The sequence below is a fragment of the Meriones unguiculatus genome, chromosome 20 (assembly GCF_030254825.1).
Source record: "Meriones unguiculatus strain TT.TT164.6M chromosome 20, Bangor_MerUng_6.1, whole genome shotgun sequence".
NCBI lineage: Eukaryota > Metazoa > Chordata > Mammalia > Rodentia > Muridae > Meriones > Meriones unguiculatus.
In genome coordinates, this window is record NC_083367.1 from 12460293 (window position 1) to 12476253 (window position 15961).

Genomic DNA, 15961 nt, shown 5'->3' on the forward strand with positions numbered 1-15961 from the left:
CCCACGTGGTGGCTCACAGCCATCTATAATGAGATCTGGTGCTCTGTTCTGTCATGTAGGCACACATGCGGTACAGAATACTGTATAAATAATAAATAAATAAACCTTTAAACATATCTGGCTCCTTCCCTGACTCCCAGGACTTCACCATGACCCTGTACCTGAGGCACTACTGGAGGGACGAGAGGCTGGCCTTCCCCAGCACCAGCAACAAGAGCATGACCTTTGACGGCAGGCTGGTGAAGAAGATCTGGGTTCCTGATGTCTTCTTTGTTCACTCCAAAAGGTCGTTTATTCATGACACCACCACTGACAACATCATGCTGAGAGTGTTCCCAGATGGCCATGTGCTATACAGCATGAGGTAACAGCCCGTGGGCCAGGATTCCTTCGTCCAGTGTCATCTTGCCAGCTCCTTTGCCCATGATGAGGTGTCTCCGTAGTAGGGTCTTTGGGGTGACACAAGCCTTTTGATGTCAGTCTGATGTTGCCCCATGCAGATGGCAACTTCCTCTTTGCTGGGGTCTGACACTTTAGTTAAAAGACTAGTTTGGCCCAGACTTGATGGAAGCAATGACTTTTTGTCCCTTAGAGTATGTGGTTCCAGTTGATCGGCAATATAAAAATTTAAAATTAATAATAGTAGCTACTGTTTATTAACTGCTATTTTAGCCTGGCTTCTAGAGGACTTGGCTGAGTCAAGTGTCTCCATTCCTGCCCTGTCTTTGTGGTTCACCAGAATTAATTTTAGCACCAGATTTGTTCTTTTTCTTGGGTGGAGGATGTCAGAGTCCCCACCTCCCAGGCACTTCTGGGGTAGGCAGCCCTGATAGCTTAGGTGGTGCCAGAGAAGGATGCGGGTGTGGACAGTTAGCAGTCAGCACCTCCACTCCAGAAACTAATTGGGCGACAGCGAGCCCAATAAGGAGGCCCACCAGGGTCCCAAAGCTCTAAGTTTTCACGCTCAGACGCCTGCTTTCCGAAGGTGACCGACCAAGGCTGCTGCCGCGTTGGTGACGTACTGGGTCTTCCTGAGCGTGGGTGGAGCTTGGGCCGACTCCCAAGTCAGCTCATGTCTTTGCGTTGTACAGGATCACCGTCACTGCCATGTGCAACATGGACTTCAGCCACTTTCCTCTGGACTCCCAGACCTGCTCCCTGGAGCTGGAGAGCTGTGAGTATACACGGCTTTCCCCTTTGCCTCTCTCCCACCTTCGTGAGGGTGGGACCTGCCTGCCGGTGTGAAGAACGGTTCAGTGTGGCGCAGGAGCTCCTTGTTGCTCCCTGCGGCCGGGAGTAACGGGGCCCCGTTCACTTACACATTCACTTACTCTCCTCTCCCCAAGATGCCTACACCGACGAGGACCTCATGCTGTACTGGAAGAACGGGGACGCGTCCCTGAAAACGGACGAGAAGATCTCCTTGTCCCAGTTTCTGATTCAGAAATTTCACACGACCTCCAGACTGGCCTTCTACAGCAGCACCGGTACCTACTTACTGTCACTGCCAGACTCAAATGTGGAAGCGACACATTTGAATTCTGCAGTCCTAACCTGCTCCACTCCCAACAAATATAACTTGGACTATTGAAATAAAGCATATACTCAAATGGCACTTTTTAAAATCAGGAAATAGGGCCAACTGTTACCTTCTGAGAGCCCAAAGGCAACACCCTCAAGACATCTCACTGTAGCTGTCTGATTCACAACAATGGGGTTGTGGTTCTCGTGCTGTTCTATGGCCTTCTGTGCTCTACTTCGCAGATATGCAAGGAAAGTATTTATTACCTATATTCAAACTGTATTTTGTTTTATTTTTTGTGCTGGAGGCTGAACCCAGGGCCTCGAACAGCGAGGTCCGTGTGCTTCTACTGGCTTACGCCACCGGCCCCCAGTAGGGGCATTTTTCAGTGCCTAATTTAACCTTTTGGATCCTGGACCATGTTTGAAAATTTGAGGATATCTATTTATCATTCATCTAGTCTTACTTTAAACCTCTCGGTTACATTTTTAGTACTGCCATAATCAAGTTATTCAGACTGGGTTTTTGAACAGCTGAGGTTTATTCTGTCACAGTTCGTGAAGCCAGAGGTCTGAGGGCCATGGTCACCCTGCAGGCTGTGGGACAGGACCTCTTTCCTCTCAGCCTCTGCTGCTTGCCAGCAATCCTTGGCACCTTGGCCTGCAGCTGTGCCATACCAACCTACTTCCGCCCCCGTGTGCTGCTCTCCTGTGTCCTTACTTGATGTCTTCCCTGTGGGTCACCGTCTACCTTTCCTCTTCTGGGGGAACGCCAGTCACTGTGCTGGGGCCTGTAATAATCCAGTGTGACCTTACTTCGTCTCCATTATATCTGCAAAGACCCTGTCTCTACATACAGTCGCTGTTGCTGGTCGTAGGGGCTAAGACTTCCATTTTAATACAGTTCAACAGTACTTCTGCAGGCTCCACTGGGAGGGGCTCTTACCTCATCACCATTGTCTGAGAGCAGAGATGCCCAAGCCCTCTCGGGAAAGCTTCTGTGTGCCTTCCTCATCCTGCATGCTATCATAGCTGGCCACTGCCCCCGCTCACAGTCTTCTCAGTACCAGATGCCGGCAGAGCACAGGCCCGGCGAGTGCTGTGCGGGCATCAGGGTGGCCCCAGGCCCGCTCCACTGCATGCCTAATGTCCCCATCGCTTTAACTGATGCACACACACAACTTCCTGGTCTAGTCTCTGGAGTTGCTGTCTTGTTTACTATTCTTTTAAAAATAGATTTGTTTTGTTTTATGTAGATAAGTGTTTGCCTCATGTGTGCCACTTGTGTACCACATGTGTGCCTGGTACCATCAGATGCCAGAAGAAGCCATCAAGTTTTCTAAAACTGGACTTACAGATGGTTGTAAGTCACCCACGTGGGTGACTGTGGACAACCAGCCAGTGCTCTTAGCCACTGAGCCATCTCTCCAGCCCTCTTCTCTATTCCTAACAAATTCAGATCAGTGAAGCCACTGCTAAGTATGTCTGACAGAGCTTCTGTTATGTGGCACTTTGTATAAATGAATTGCTACTCCGCAAACCCAAGATTTAGATATTATTATTCTTTGATTTCAGACCAGGAAGCTGAGACTTAAGGATTAAGCTATTGGTTCAAGTTTCAGGGCTGTGAGAGACCACGTCTGTCTCTCCGGTGGCCTCTGTGCTGTGACAGAGCTCTGGTCTATCTTCTTTCCCTTCGAGCCTTTCAAGAGCTCAGAATCAAATGCATTTTCCATTCTCGCCATTCACTCTGGCCTGCGCGCATGCCGGGGTGGGGGCTCACGCAGGAGTTACACACTCCGCACAGGTTCACAGCTCTTTTCGCTCCCAGCGTTTCCAACTGGGAGACACTGTGTTCCCCCTGCTTTTCTTGAGTAGAACAAGGATGATGAAGCAGGCCTTACCAGCCTAGAGACAGCTCTCAGCCTTTTCAGGGGAGATTCCAGACAATGAGCAATGTGGTTTCCTTTGTGGATGCCATCTGGAGCGGGGGAAACAGAGCTGACAGGACTAAGCTAACATGGGGTGAGGTGTGCTTGAGTGAGTGAGCAACCAACTCAGCGATTAAGGGGACCAGAATGAGAGGCCAGTTCTTCTGGTTCCTGACCCATCAATACTGACCTCAACCAGACAGAACTGCTTTAACTTCTTAAGCTCCTGAGCAGCCAGCCATACAGTGGTAGTTTGTAAGTAATAAATACCAAACCAACAACTAAATCTGTATGTTTCCTTCTCCCTTTTCCCCAGACTGCTGGGAAAAGTTAGATCATATTCTGTAAGGCAGTGTATCAGCTATTGACAAGGTGGGGATAGCAGAGAGGAGGCACGGCATTGTGTCAAGCCTCCTGACCTTAGCCTCCGCTTTTGGTGGTGGTGAAGAGTCAGGATGCTCTGGATGGAGCCTCATTCCTTCTTCCTGTGCCCCCAGGCTGGTACAACCGTCTCTACATCAACTTCACTTTGCATCGTCACATCTTCTTCTTCTTGCTCCAAACCTATTTCCCTGCCACCCTGATGGTCATGCTGTCCTGGGTGTCCTTCTGGATCGACCACAGAGCTGTGCCCGCCAGAGTTTCACTGGGTAAAAGTATTTGATAAGGTGTGGTAGGATGATTTTGGTTTGCTTTGTTTTTTTTCAGATGACCACTAGGTCATGGAGAATTAAAGCCATGGGCTGGGCATGGTGGCTCCATAATGTAATTCCAGCACTCAGGGAGGGCTGGAGGACTGTAAGTTTGAAGCTAACTTGAGCTATTTAGAAACTTTTTTTTTTTTTTAAATAAAAAAGTAAAGTAAGTCTTTAGAAGTCTTAACTGATGAGCTTGTGAGTCAGAAGTGGACTTTGCTGCCTCTTGCCTACTCGGCCCTCATCAGGTCTGAGGTACCACACTGTGAAAACCTGGGGAACTAACATCAGACTGCGGACTGCCTCAGTTCACACAGGTAGAGCCAATGTGAGGTACGGGCCTTTATGCGGCAGTGTGAGAGTGCCGCACTAGAGTAGAGAAATGATTGTAGCAAATGTCAAAGAGCTGTTCTGTAAATCCTAAAACCTTGCTGGCGTGGCTAGCTGAGGCTGGAAGTGGGCAGTAGATGCAGAGTGAGGGCTGGGTTCCTTCAGAGCTGCGGGCTCTGAGTGTTGCAATTTGGATAAAGCCACGTAGACCCTGATAAACGTGAGGCAGTCCACGGAGGTCAACACTGGGCAGAGCTTAATAATGTGGTGTAGCCAAGTAGAGCGGTGCTTATTCCTTCAGAGGCACCCTTGAGTTATTGTTTTTAATTCCACACCACACGTGGTCCCTTATGTCAGCCACATAACAGAAAATCAGACTCCTGAGGTGACTGAAAACGGGGAGCTGGCTGGAAGGGGTGAGTCAGGGAAGGGCTGATTGTTAGGGAGAAGCCTCACTCACACGCCCACTGGGTGGAGATACATACGGAGAAACTCTCACTCCGTTTAAGAGACAGAATATAAAATTGTGACTGTGGGGTGGGGGCACAGGTCTGGGTGGGTCGGCAGCTGAACTAGGATGGTTTTACAGGCATCATGACGGTGCTGACCATGTCCACCATCATCACGGGCGTGAACGCTTCCATGCCCCGAGTGTCCTACATCCGGGCCGTGGACATCTACCTCTGGGTCAGCTTCGTGTTTGTGTTCCTGTCCGTGCTGGAGTACGCAGCTGTCAACTACCTGACCACAGCCCAGGAGCAGAAGGAAAGGAAGTTTCGAGAGAAGGTGAGGAGACTTCCTTTCTTTTCTCTTGTTAGCTGGGGCTGGTGTCTGGACGAGAATGTGTTTGTTGGTAGGTAGGGACAGTGACGAGGTGGGTAGGGACAGTGACGAGGGGCCAGTACCTGTGCAAATGGGAGGCGTGGATGGCAAAGTGTGAGCAATTTCCTTCTTGCCCTCCTCCGATAGAAACTGTGGGTAGGAAAGAGGCTTTTTCAGTGATCTGTGGTAGCTTTTGCACCCCTCTGCATTTGCCAATAGCAAGTGTATCAACAAACAGGCAGGAGACACAGCAGGTGCCACCATCTAGAACTCCAACTCTCAGATATGCAACTGATTCTTTTTCATACAGTTTAATCACAGTTTCCCCTTTCCCAGTTCCCCCTGGGCCCTCCCCACCTCCCTACCATCCCAACTTCATATTCCGTTTCTCTCTCTCTTGTTAAAAAAAAAGTAGGAAACCAAGAAACACCCCCCCCCACAATCGGAAACCGTAATATATAAACATAAGTCCAGTAAGCAAGAGAGCAAGTGCGAGAGCGAGAAGAGACAAAGGTGATTTTTTTCTTCACTGGTGGGTGTCAGTTACAGCTAGCTTCTTGGATAGGGGTAGGAGCCCGTGTCCGCTCCCTGCTGTCAGTGCTGGGACCCCATCTGACTTGAAGGTGTGCAGGCTTTGTACATGCTGCCACAGTCTCTGTGAGCTCACCTGTGCATATCAGTCCTTTTCTGACTGGAAGACACAGTTTGCTTAGAGTCATCCATCACCTCTGGCTTTTACAATCTCCCCTCCTTCTCTCTTCCACATAGATTTCTGAGCCCTGAGGGGTGAGGTTTGATGAAAAGATCCCATTTAGGCCTGAGTGTTCCAAAGCCTCCCACTCTGTACATTGTCCAGCTGTGAGTCTTTATGTTAATTACTGTCTACTTCAGGAAGAAGGCTCTCTGATGACCCTGAGTGAGTCACTGATCTATGGATATAGCAGAATGTCCTTAGGACTCATTCTATTATGTTCCTTTAGCAGAATCATAGTATTTCTTTTTTAAATTTTTAATTTTATTTGAAGATTTGTTTATTATGTATACAGTGTTTTGCCTGCATGTATGCCTGCACACAGAAGATGGCACCAGATCTCATTATAGATGGCTATGAGCCATGATGTGGTTGCTGGGAATTGAACTCAGGACCTCTGGAAGAGCAGACAGTGCTCTTAGCCTCTGAGCCATCTCTCCAGCCCCGATTCTTCATCAGTATTTGGTTTTAACCTAGGCCCATGGTCTGTCTAGTCTCAGGTTCCTGGTCTCTCCAGCAGTGTCAGGTATCCAATCAGAAAGTGGGTGGATACTCTTTAACTCTTGTGCCACTCATACACCAGCCCTGCAGGCAGCTCACCATTGTAGGTAACAGGCTTCCAGCTGGGTTGATGATTACCTTCCAATAACATGAGTGCATGTCCACAGGAGCGACACTTGTAGTTAGGCATCAGGAAGACTCCTCCATGCTCTACGAGATACGTAACTGTTATCCTCAGCAATAGCGTCTTACCATCCGGTCGTAGAAAGCAGCCAAAAGCCTTGGCAATAGCCCGTGTGTGATGTTTGGGGTTTCTATGGGGCCTCTTTGTCCGAAGTCTTGAAAAGATGTAGCCGTTCCTGGTACTGGTTTGATTTGTTGGCATAAGATGTCAGGTTGGAGCATTTTCTCCCTTATGACCTGGTGACTCCGTTTAGATTCTGTGTCTATATATTCTATACATGTATGTATGAATATAATTTTGGAAACTTCTGCAACAGTAGGTTTCCATGTGATTTTAACAGTCACTGTTAGTTGTCCCTGCCTCCATTCCCTTCTTTTCTCCTACCCTCTCCCTATTTTAATCTATCGAATTTCCTCTTTGTCTCTCCATAAAACTGTGTTCTAGTTCCCCTTCTTTGGGAGACCATCTTGTTGCTAAGTCCCCAACCTCTGTGGTCACTCAGATTGTGGCACACATTAAAGACCTAAGAAGCTAACATCCACATATAAGAGAAAACATACAATATTTGTCTTTTTGGCCTGGCTTGCCTCACTCAGGATGATTTTTTTTTAGCTCTACACATTTTCCTGCCATTTTTATAATTTCATTTTTCTTAACAGCTGGATTTTCCATTGTGTAAAGGTATCACATTTTCATCATCTTTATCAGTTGATGAAAATGTGATACTTTATCAGTTGATGGGCATCTAGGCTATTTCCAGTTTCTGGCTGTTACAAGTAGAGCAGCAATGAGCACAGAGGATCAAGTGTCTCTATAAGAGGATGTAGAGTCTTCTGGATATATGTCTAGGAGTGGTATAGCTGGATCTTGAGGTATTTCTGGTCCCAGATCCCTGAGAAACTGCAACACTGACTTTCATAGCGGCTGTGCAAGCTTGCACTCCCATCAGCTGTGGGAGTGGCTAACCTGCTCACCATTCCCAGCTTCCTTGCCAGCATGACTGTCATTTTGTTCATTTTTTAAATGACTTTTTATTTTATATGCATTGGCATTTTGCCTGAATGTATGTCTGCATGACGGTGTCAGACCTGCTGGAAATGGAGGCAGACTGTTGTGAGCTGCCAGGAGAGTACTGGGAACCAAATCTGGGTCCTCTGGAAAAGCAGCCAGTGCTCTCAACCGCTGAGCCATCCATAATAGCTCCTGTTCCTGTTATTTCTTTAATTGATTTTAAGCATTCTTACTGAGGTAAAATGAAATTGCAAAGCAGTTTTGCATTTCCCTGATGGCCAAGGACATTGAACATTTAAGTGTTTCATCTTTTGAAAACTCTCTGCTTAATTCTGTACCTTATTTTAAAAATTGGCTTGTCTTCTTGATGTTCAGGTTTTTTTTTTAAAGTTTTTTTTAATGTATTCCAGATATCAACCTTTTATCAGATATATAGTTGATGAAGATCTTTTCCCATTCTGTAGCCTGCTGCTTCTTCCAAATGATGGTATCCTTGATGGCTTCATGAGGTCCATTTCCTAATTGTTCTTAGTGCTGTGCTGTTGGTGTCCTGTTTAGAAAGTCCTTTCTTGTGCTAGTGAGTTCAAGCCTAATTCTCACTTTCTCTTCTACCAGATTCAGGGTATAAGGTCTTATGTTGAAGTCTTGATCCATTTAGAGTAGAGCTTTATGCAGGGTCATCTGTCTGGGTCTATTTGCATTCTTCTACATGCGGCCATGGGGTTTGGCCAGCTTCAATTGCCAAAGATGCTGTCTCTTCTCCAGTGTATGCTTTTGGTTTCTTCATTAAACATAGGTATCCATAAGTGTGTATGCCTGGTCTTCAATTCTAGTTCATTGATCCACATGCCACACACCACATACCACACACCACACACACACACACACACACACACACACACACACACACCCTGTAGCTTTGTGCTCCTGTAATCCAGGATGGTGACACCTCCAGTAGTTCTTTTATTATTCAAGATTGTTTTAGTTATCCTGCTTGTTTGTTTCCATATGAAGTGAAATCTGATTTTTCAGTATCTGTGAAGAATCCCGTTGGAATTTTGATGGGGTTTGTGTTGAACTATTGAGTTTTCTTAGGGAAAACTAAGAAAACTCAATAGTTTTACTGGGTAAATCCTACTGAACCATGAGCATGGTGATCTTCCCATCTTCTGAAAGCTTCTTCAATATTTTAAAGTTTTTATTACACAAGTTTTTCCCTTGCTTGGTTAGAGTTATCTCAAAAAAAAAAATCAAAAAAACCAAACTTTAAGGCTATTTTGAAAGGTCCTGTTTCCCTGATTTCCTTCTCAGTCTTTCATTTGTATATGTATATGGGAAAGCTGCTGGATTTTGTGTATTAACTCTGTATCCTGCCACTTTGCTGAAAGGATTTATCAGCTGTAAAAGTTTCCTGATGTAGTCTTTTCTGTATAAAATCATTTCATCTGCAAATAAGGACACTTTGACTCCCCCCCCCCATGTGTATGTGATCTGTCGATTGTCTTGTTGTTCTGGTTGAGACTTCAGCTCTTATACTGAGAAGGCACAGAGAGTAAACAACCTGTCGTGTTCTTGATTTTAGTGGAATGTTTTAATTTCTCTGTTTAGCTTGATGCTAGCCATTTGTTGTAAATTGCCTTTATTATGTTGAAGTATGTTTCTTGTCCCTAATCTTTCCAGGACTTTTATTATGAAGGGATGCTTTTGCTTAAGGTAGCCAGGGGGTCAACAGCAAGTTGACCAATAGTTGCCAACTAGGGGTTAAATCTCCACTCCCCACCCTTTCTTATTTACAGGAAAATGGACACAGAAGGAATGCTCACAATAAGAACCTGGCATTGTAACCAGGAGTGATTTCTAGCAGCTGTTAGCACTCGCCCATCACCCTGAGAAGTGGCCTTTCTCTTCCTCCAAATACACTAGGTTGCTCTTCACGACTAAGCCATCACTCCAGCGCCATCTAAGCACTTTTTAAATAGTCTTTCTTTCTTAGAGTTATTTATGTGTTTGAGTGTTTTACACCTGTGTATGTATCTCCACCACGCACATGCCGGGTAACTGAGGAGGTCAGAAGAGCATGTCAGATGTCCTGGAACTGGAATTATCAACCTGTCAACTATTGTGAGCACCCTATGGGTGCTGGTCTTTGAACCTAGGTCTTCTGCAAGAATAGCAAGGCCTCTTAACCACTGAACCATCTCTTTGCCCCCTATTTAAATACTTTTGCTCGATAATCCTTCATTTTTCTATTTTAAAAAATAACAAAACCTTCATCTAACTGTGTTCAGCTGCTACTTTGGGAACAGTCTAACAGTCATAGTGTTTCCTGCGTGGACCAGCAGGAAGATATTTGTCTCCCCACCACCTGCCCTCCAGCAACTGTGCTTTTCAGCCTAAAAGGCTTTGGGTTGTTTTGAAATGCATCATAAGGGCTCTGGAGGCAGCACAGCAAGTAGAGCGTTTCCCGTGACAGTACGAGGACCTGAGTCCACGCGTGCCTGTAGCTCCAGTGCTGGGGACAGGAGGCAGGTGGACTGAGGTAGCCTGTTGCCATCCAGCCTAGCCAAGATAGTGAGCTTCAGGCTCCATGAGAGAACCTGCTTCAAAAACCACGGTGGGGGCTGGAGAGATGACTCCAGAGTCCAGAATGTGCACTGCTCTTGTAGATGATGAGAGGGCAGCCACAACTCCCTGCAACTCCTGCCTCAGTGGGCACTTGTCACGCCAGCATACCCACACAGAGATGCACAGCGTACAGATAATTAATAGTAATAATAAGAATAAAGGGCCTGGTGTGGTCACCCACATCTTAAAAACCCAGTCCTTGGGAAGCAGAGGCAGGTGGATCTCTGTGTTGTAGGCCAGTCTGATCCACACAGTGAGTTCCAGGCCAGCCAAGTGCTACATAGTGAGCCTTGTCTCAAAATGAGTGAGTAAGTGAATGAATGAATGAGGTAGAGAATAACACAAGAAGATACTTAACATCCTCCTCTGGCCTCTGTGTTCACAAGTTTTCCACCACCATATACAGATTAATTCGTTATTTTAAAATTCAGTGCAGGCACCATAAATCCCAACTCTTTTATTTATTTATTTGCTAAGAGACAGGGTCTCTCACAAATAGCCCAAGCTGGCTCAAACTTGTGGTCTGTCTTCCTGTTTCCGGAATGCTGGGATTACATGTATGTGCACTGTGCCCACTTTCCACCCTTAACTCTTATGCAAATGCAACTTTGAAATAAGGACACTCTTTGCTTTAAGTTTTTTCAATGCTGGGGACAGAACAACTGAGAACCTTGCACCTACCAGGTAAGTGCTCTGCTACTGAGGGGCATCTCCAGCCTTGCCTAATCTCGTGGTTCATGAACACCGAGGTGGATCCCAGCACTACACACAGAATGCAAAGATTTCAAGTCCTGGCTTAAGTACTCATGGCTTAGGAAGAGGACATCTGAGAGTTCTCTGGTTGTGTGGAGAGCTCCATGTCAAACAAAACACGCAAAATAAATCCGAGGCTTAGACTTGCTTCCTGGCTTCAGGAGAACTGGGTAGCACCCGGGTCTCAGTTTTTACCTCTGAGGCTGGGCCGGGCCAGTGGGTCTCAATTCTGGCTGCACCGTTGTTGTCCTCGGAGGACAAAACACAGACATGCCCACACACATGCCCACCCCCTGGCACACAGAGTCTACTTGCAGCAGATAGTTAGCCCACGGCAGACCAAAGTACAGGTACCACCAAAGTCCAACTTGCTGGAGTAATCTTTTACTGGGATTCATTACAGGAATGTGGAGGAGGGGTTACTCCTGGGAGCAGAAATGACTCAACGACAGCTGCATCACTAAAGCCCACCTCATGAGTGACAGGTCACAAAAGCTGGGCCCCTCTAGCACACCAGGCAGCCTGCAGCCAGCTCAGTGGGTTGGAAAACGTCTTTTCCAGGTGTTCCAGTTAGTCTGCACCTCTTGAAGGCAGCTAGGTTGGTCTTTGCTTCCCCCCCTCCCCCCAGGCACTTCCTGGGATCTCTGCTTCTTTCCTGGAGCTCGGTTTGTATCAGACTCCTCTTCTGCTTGGCTTGTCAGTAGTCTTCACTGCTCTTATACCCAGGAGGGAGGGGGTGCTGATGAATCTGCTCAGTTTCAGGAAATTCCTGAAATTGTTGTAACGTGTTTATTTCTTGTCTTAACAAGCTGCCCTGCGGGATGACATATTTCAGTTGTGAGGAAACTGCAGAATAATTTGGAAGTTTAAAGCTAGCCTGGAATGGATGTGAGAGTGGCCCTAATGTGCAGCAAGAGTAGAGAATTACTGTACTCAGTGCTCTCCGAACTCCTTATATCTCTGGACGCCAGAGTAGAATGGGTCTCTGTGATTAGGCCAGCTCCCTTCCCATCTTCAAGACCTAACTGAGCCGTTTCTGTTTGCTGCCTGTAGTTTCCATGCATGTGTGGAATGCTTCACTCGAGAACCATGATGCTGGATGGAAGCTACAGTGAATCTGAGGCTAATAGCCTGGCTGGCTACCCAAGAAGCCATATTCTACCAGAAGAAGAAAGGCAAGACAAAATAGTGGTTCATTTGGCTCTCAACAGTGGATTGACATCCTCCAGAAAGAAAGGCTTTCTCAAAGGCCAAGTGGGGCTCTACATCTTCCAGAATACCCACGCCATCGACAAATACTCCAGGCTCATATTTCCAGCCTCATATATATTTTTCAACCTTATTTATTGGTCAGTGTTTTCCTAGGGATTCCAAGGCTGTTCTAGGAAAGGGCATGGACATTCCTTGATGGATATATGGACTCAGTGATTACACTTCCTACACCAGCCAAGTAGCTCTTCCTGGCTTGAAGGAGCCGGGGACCTCCAGATGCCCTCACCTCGTCTTCATGGGTCTTTTCCTAGTTCATGCTATTCCACGTCACACTTTTGACCTCTCAGAAAAGACTCAAATGCCTCCAGATGTCCTGAGATGCTCAGTATGGGAAGAAAGAGAATGAATGACAAGCCAAGGGGGCATTCTGGGTAAGAAACCGGATGCAAAAATCTGTGAATTTACCCAGTTGGATTAAGTGCCTACATGGGAAGGAAAAAACCTCCCAGAACGGAGACAGGAGGTGATCTGGCCTACACGAAACTGGCAACTGACATGATCTTATAAATGCTAGGAGATTATTCTTTTCCCTATTCATTCAATCATTCATTAAACACTCAGTCCCCCACCCTGTGTCTAGAACTGTGGAAATGAGCGAGTAGTCTTTCCCTTTCTTGAGCTTCTCTAAGCTATGCCCACTCTACACACACAATGTATTTCTGCTTCTGCCTCACACATCCGCAGACCCTTCCTGTTTCCTGGTGTCTTTACTCTATGTAAGAAAGCATTTCCAGGCTCTCGCGAGACTGGGAAGCCCGCTCAGTGTTTCTCCCGGAGACATTGTTGTGCCCAATTCGTGAGATCCCCAAAGGACCTCCACGAGGATCCTATCCACAGCTCGAACTGGACTCTCACAGACACCAAGGCATTGGCATCCAGCTGAGAGCCCGGAGCTGAGCTCTGGACTGTGGGTGATTTGTAGGTCCCAGTCCCTCCAACACGCCCAAAGCAGAGGAGTCTAGCCTGGCAACCTTCTATTGGTTAATACAGAAAAGGGGGTGCTACATTTCAAAACTGTTTGCTATGGAAAAGTGCCAGGACCATGAACGGTTCCGGCTTTCTTTGTTCTGTTTTGCTGGGGGTGGGGAGGTGGGAGTGGGGGTGGGTGGGGGAAACAGTTGACCTTGGGCTTTGGTCTTGTCCTGCGCTGGCCTTGGTTTCAGTCCTGAACTGCTAGACCGCTGCTAGGGGAAAGGGGCGATTATCTCCAGGAGCGAGGCCATCCAGGCTGGTTTCCAGGCAACAGAACCTCACAAGAGCAGCAAGGTCAGCCCTTCCCTGCAGCTGGCTGCATCTGCCCAGAAACAGCAAGGTCAACTCGCCTGACAGGTTTTAAACTTTTTAGCTCAGCACCCCAAAAACCTAGTTTTAATTCTTTTGGTCGCTCAGTATCCTTCTGGAATGAACTGAGGGCTGAGAATAACAGGACTTGAGCACTGGAGAAAGCACAGGTCCTGGAGAAACTGGGACCTGGGTCTAGTTTGATAGCCCCTCACTTCCTGTCTCAGATTCATCCCTTTCCTCCTCAGCAAAGCAGCGTCCTTAATCACCATCACTACCATTATCGCTGTGTTCAAGTCCAGACCCCACCCCAGGGATGCTACCTACCAAGCAGAAGGGTCCTACACTCTAGGTGACTCCGCCCCCTTACTTCTTCTTTTCTTTCTTTCTTTCTTTCTTTCTTTCTTTCTTTCTTTCTTTCTTTCTTTCTTTCTTTCTTTCTTTCTTTCTTTCTTTCTTTCTTTCTTCCTTCCTTCCTTCCTTCCTTCCTTCCATCCTTCCTTCCTTCCTTTCTCTTCTCTCTCTTTTCTTTATTTTTCTTTCTTTTCTTTTTACTCTGTGTAGCCCTGGCCATCCTGGACTCGCTTTGTAGACCAGGCTGGCCTTGAACTCACCTGCCTCTGCCTCCCAGAGTGCTGGGATTAAAGGTGTGTGCCACTGCACCTGGCTCCCCCTGCCCCCGACTTCTTACTTCTTCAAGTGTGGGTCTTTCTTCTACTGCAGCTGAGTCAGCGCTAAGAAGGTAACCTGACTTATTTAGCTGGCACTTAATTGTGGTGGGAGATTGCTAGAAAATTTAAGAAAATCTCTATCAAAATTTTGGGTGGTATAAAGGATATGATTTTGATACGAAGTTCTTCCTGTAGGTCAGAGCTTCTGGGGTCAGAAGGTTTTGGGTGTTTGGGTATTTGTTTGGAGGAGCAGGAGGAAATGTCTCCCTGCGGATCCTTGCTTACTGAAGGACACTGCTTTGCCTTTGCTCACTGTCCTCAGCAGCTTCCTGTAATGGGCTGGGTATCTAGTTAGGAGTAGAAAAATGATCCACCAAGGAGGGCAACACCTTCCTTCAAATTAAGTAAGTTTTGGCTTTAGAGTCTGCCCCACAGCATGTAACTGCAGGACAGGAGTTGGTTCTGAGGAGCAGGCACACAGACACACCAGAAACTTCCATGAATTCCAAGCCAGGGAGGCGCCTGCTGCAGCTACCTGATCTCAGCATCATTGGCCCCCACAGCCCTGCTCCTTCTCCAGAATCTCTCCGTGCTCTGCTTCCTCCATTCCCTAATGCACATCTCTGTCAACTGGGTCCAAGAGTTCCAGCAGTCCCTGGACCAGGCTGAAGATTGACCATCTTCAGCCACCCACCTTGACCTCAGCTGTGGCTTCTAGCCCAACAGTTCCAAGGCTGTGTGATAAAGCAGGACCCAGCGGCCTCAGCCAGGCCAGCCGAAGAACCACCGCAACGTGCAAGTTCAGCAAGCGTCCGGGGCTATCCTGAGATTTAAGAATTTTCTAGAATAATGACTCTCAACCCCCCTAGTGCTGCGACCCCTTGACACAGTTCTTCATGTTAGACTAATCTCCCCAACCATAAAATTATTTTTGTTGCTACTTTGTAACTGTAATTTTGCTACTGTTATGGATCGTAATAAAAATATTTGATACAGGGCTGGAGAGATAGCTCAGCTGGTAAGAGCACAGTCTGCTCTTCCAAAGGTTCTGAGTTCAATTCCCAGCAACCACATGGCAGCTCACAGACATCTGTACTGGAATCTGATGCCCTCTTCTGGCATGCAGACATACATGCAGACAGAACACTCATGCATAAAATAATAAAATATTTAAATATATATACCTGATATGCAGGATCTCCGATATACGACCCCTATGAAAGGGTCATTTGATCTTCAAAGGGGTCACGGCCCACAGGTTGAGAACCAGTGTTCTAGGTGGCCTCACAGAGTGTGGAAGAGCCTTGTCCTCACGGCTGCAATTTATTATTATAGTGTAAACTGGAGTCAACAAAGAGAAGACGTGAAGAAGAGAAGGGTGGGGAGGCGGATGCAGAGCTCTGAGTCGTCTCTCCCGTTAGACCTCCATGCTCTGTGCTCGCTTTCCCCAAGGATGTGTGAACAGTGCAGTGGCACTCACCAACCCATCAAGGCACGAAGGTTTACAGAGCTTGACACAGCTGACTGTCAGCACGACGGAGCCTGGTCTCCAGCCTTCCTGGAAGCCGAGCAGATACCTTGGGCACAGGTGCCTGGTGGTGGTTTCAGGGGCT

The 15961-nt window shown here is 47.0% G+C and overlaps 1 protein-coding gene across 1 annotated transcript in view; it reads left to right on the forward strand.

Annotated features, from left to right (window-relative positions):
• The window catches only part of Gabrr2 (gamma-aminobutyric acid type A receptor subunit rho2), a 31670-nt gene extending 18316 nt beyond the window's left edge, over positions 1-13354 (forward strand). Inside the window, exons 4-9 of the mRNA XM_021634891.2 lie at positions 141-364; positions 1092-1174; positions 1347-1487; positions 3950-4102; positions 5067-5263; positions 12178-13354. Of these exons, the coding sequence (XP_021490566.1) occupies positions 141-364; positions 1092-1174; positions 1347-1487; positions 3950-4102; positions 5067-5263; positions 12178-12489 (1110 nt within the window). The 3' untranslated portion in view covers positions 12490-13354. The remainder of the gene's footprint in view (positions 1-140; positions 365-1091; positions 1175-1346; positions 1488-3949; positions 4103-5066; positions 5264-12177) is intronic.
• The last annotated feature ends 2607 nt before the right edge of the window (positions 13355-15961 follow it).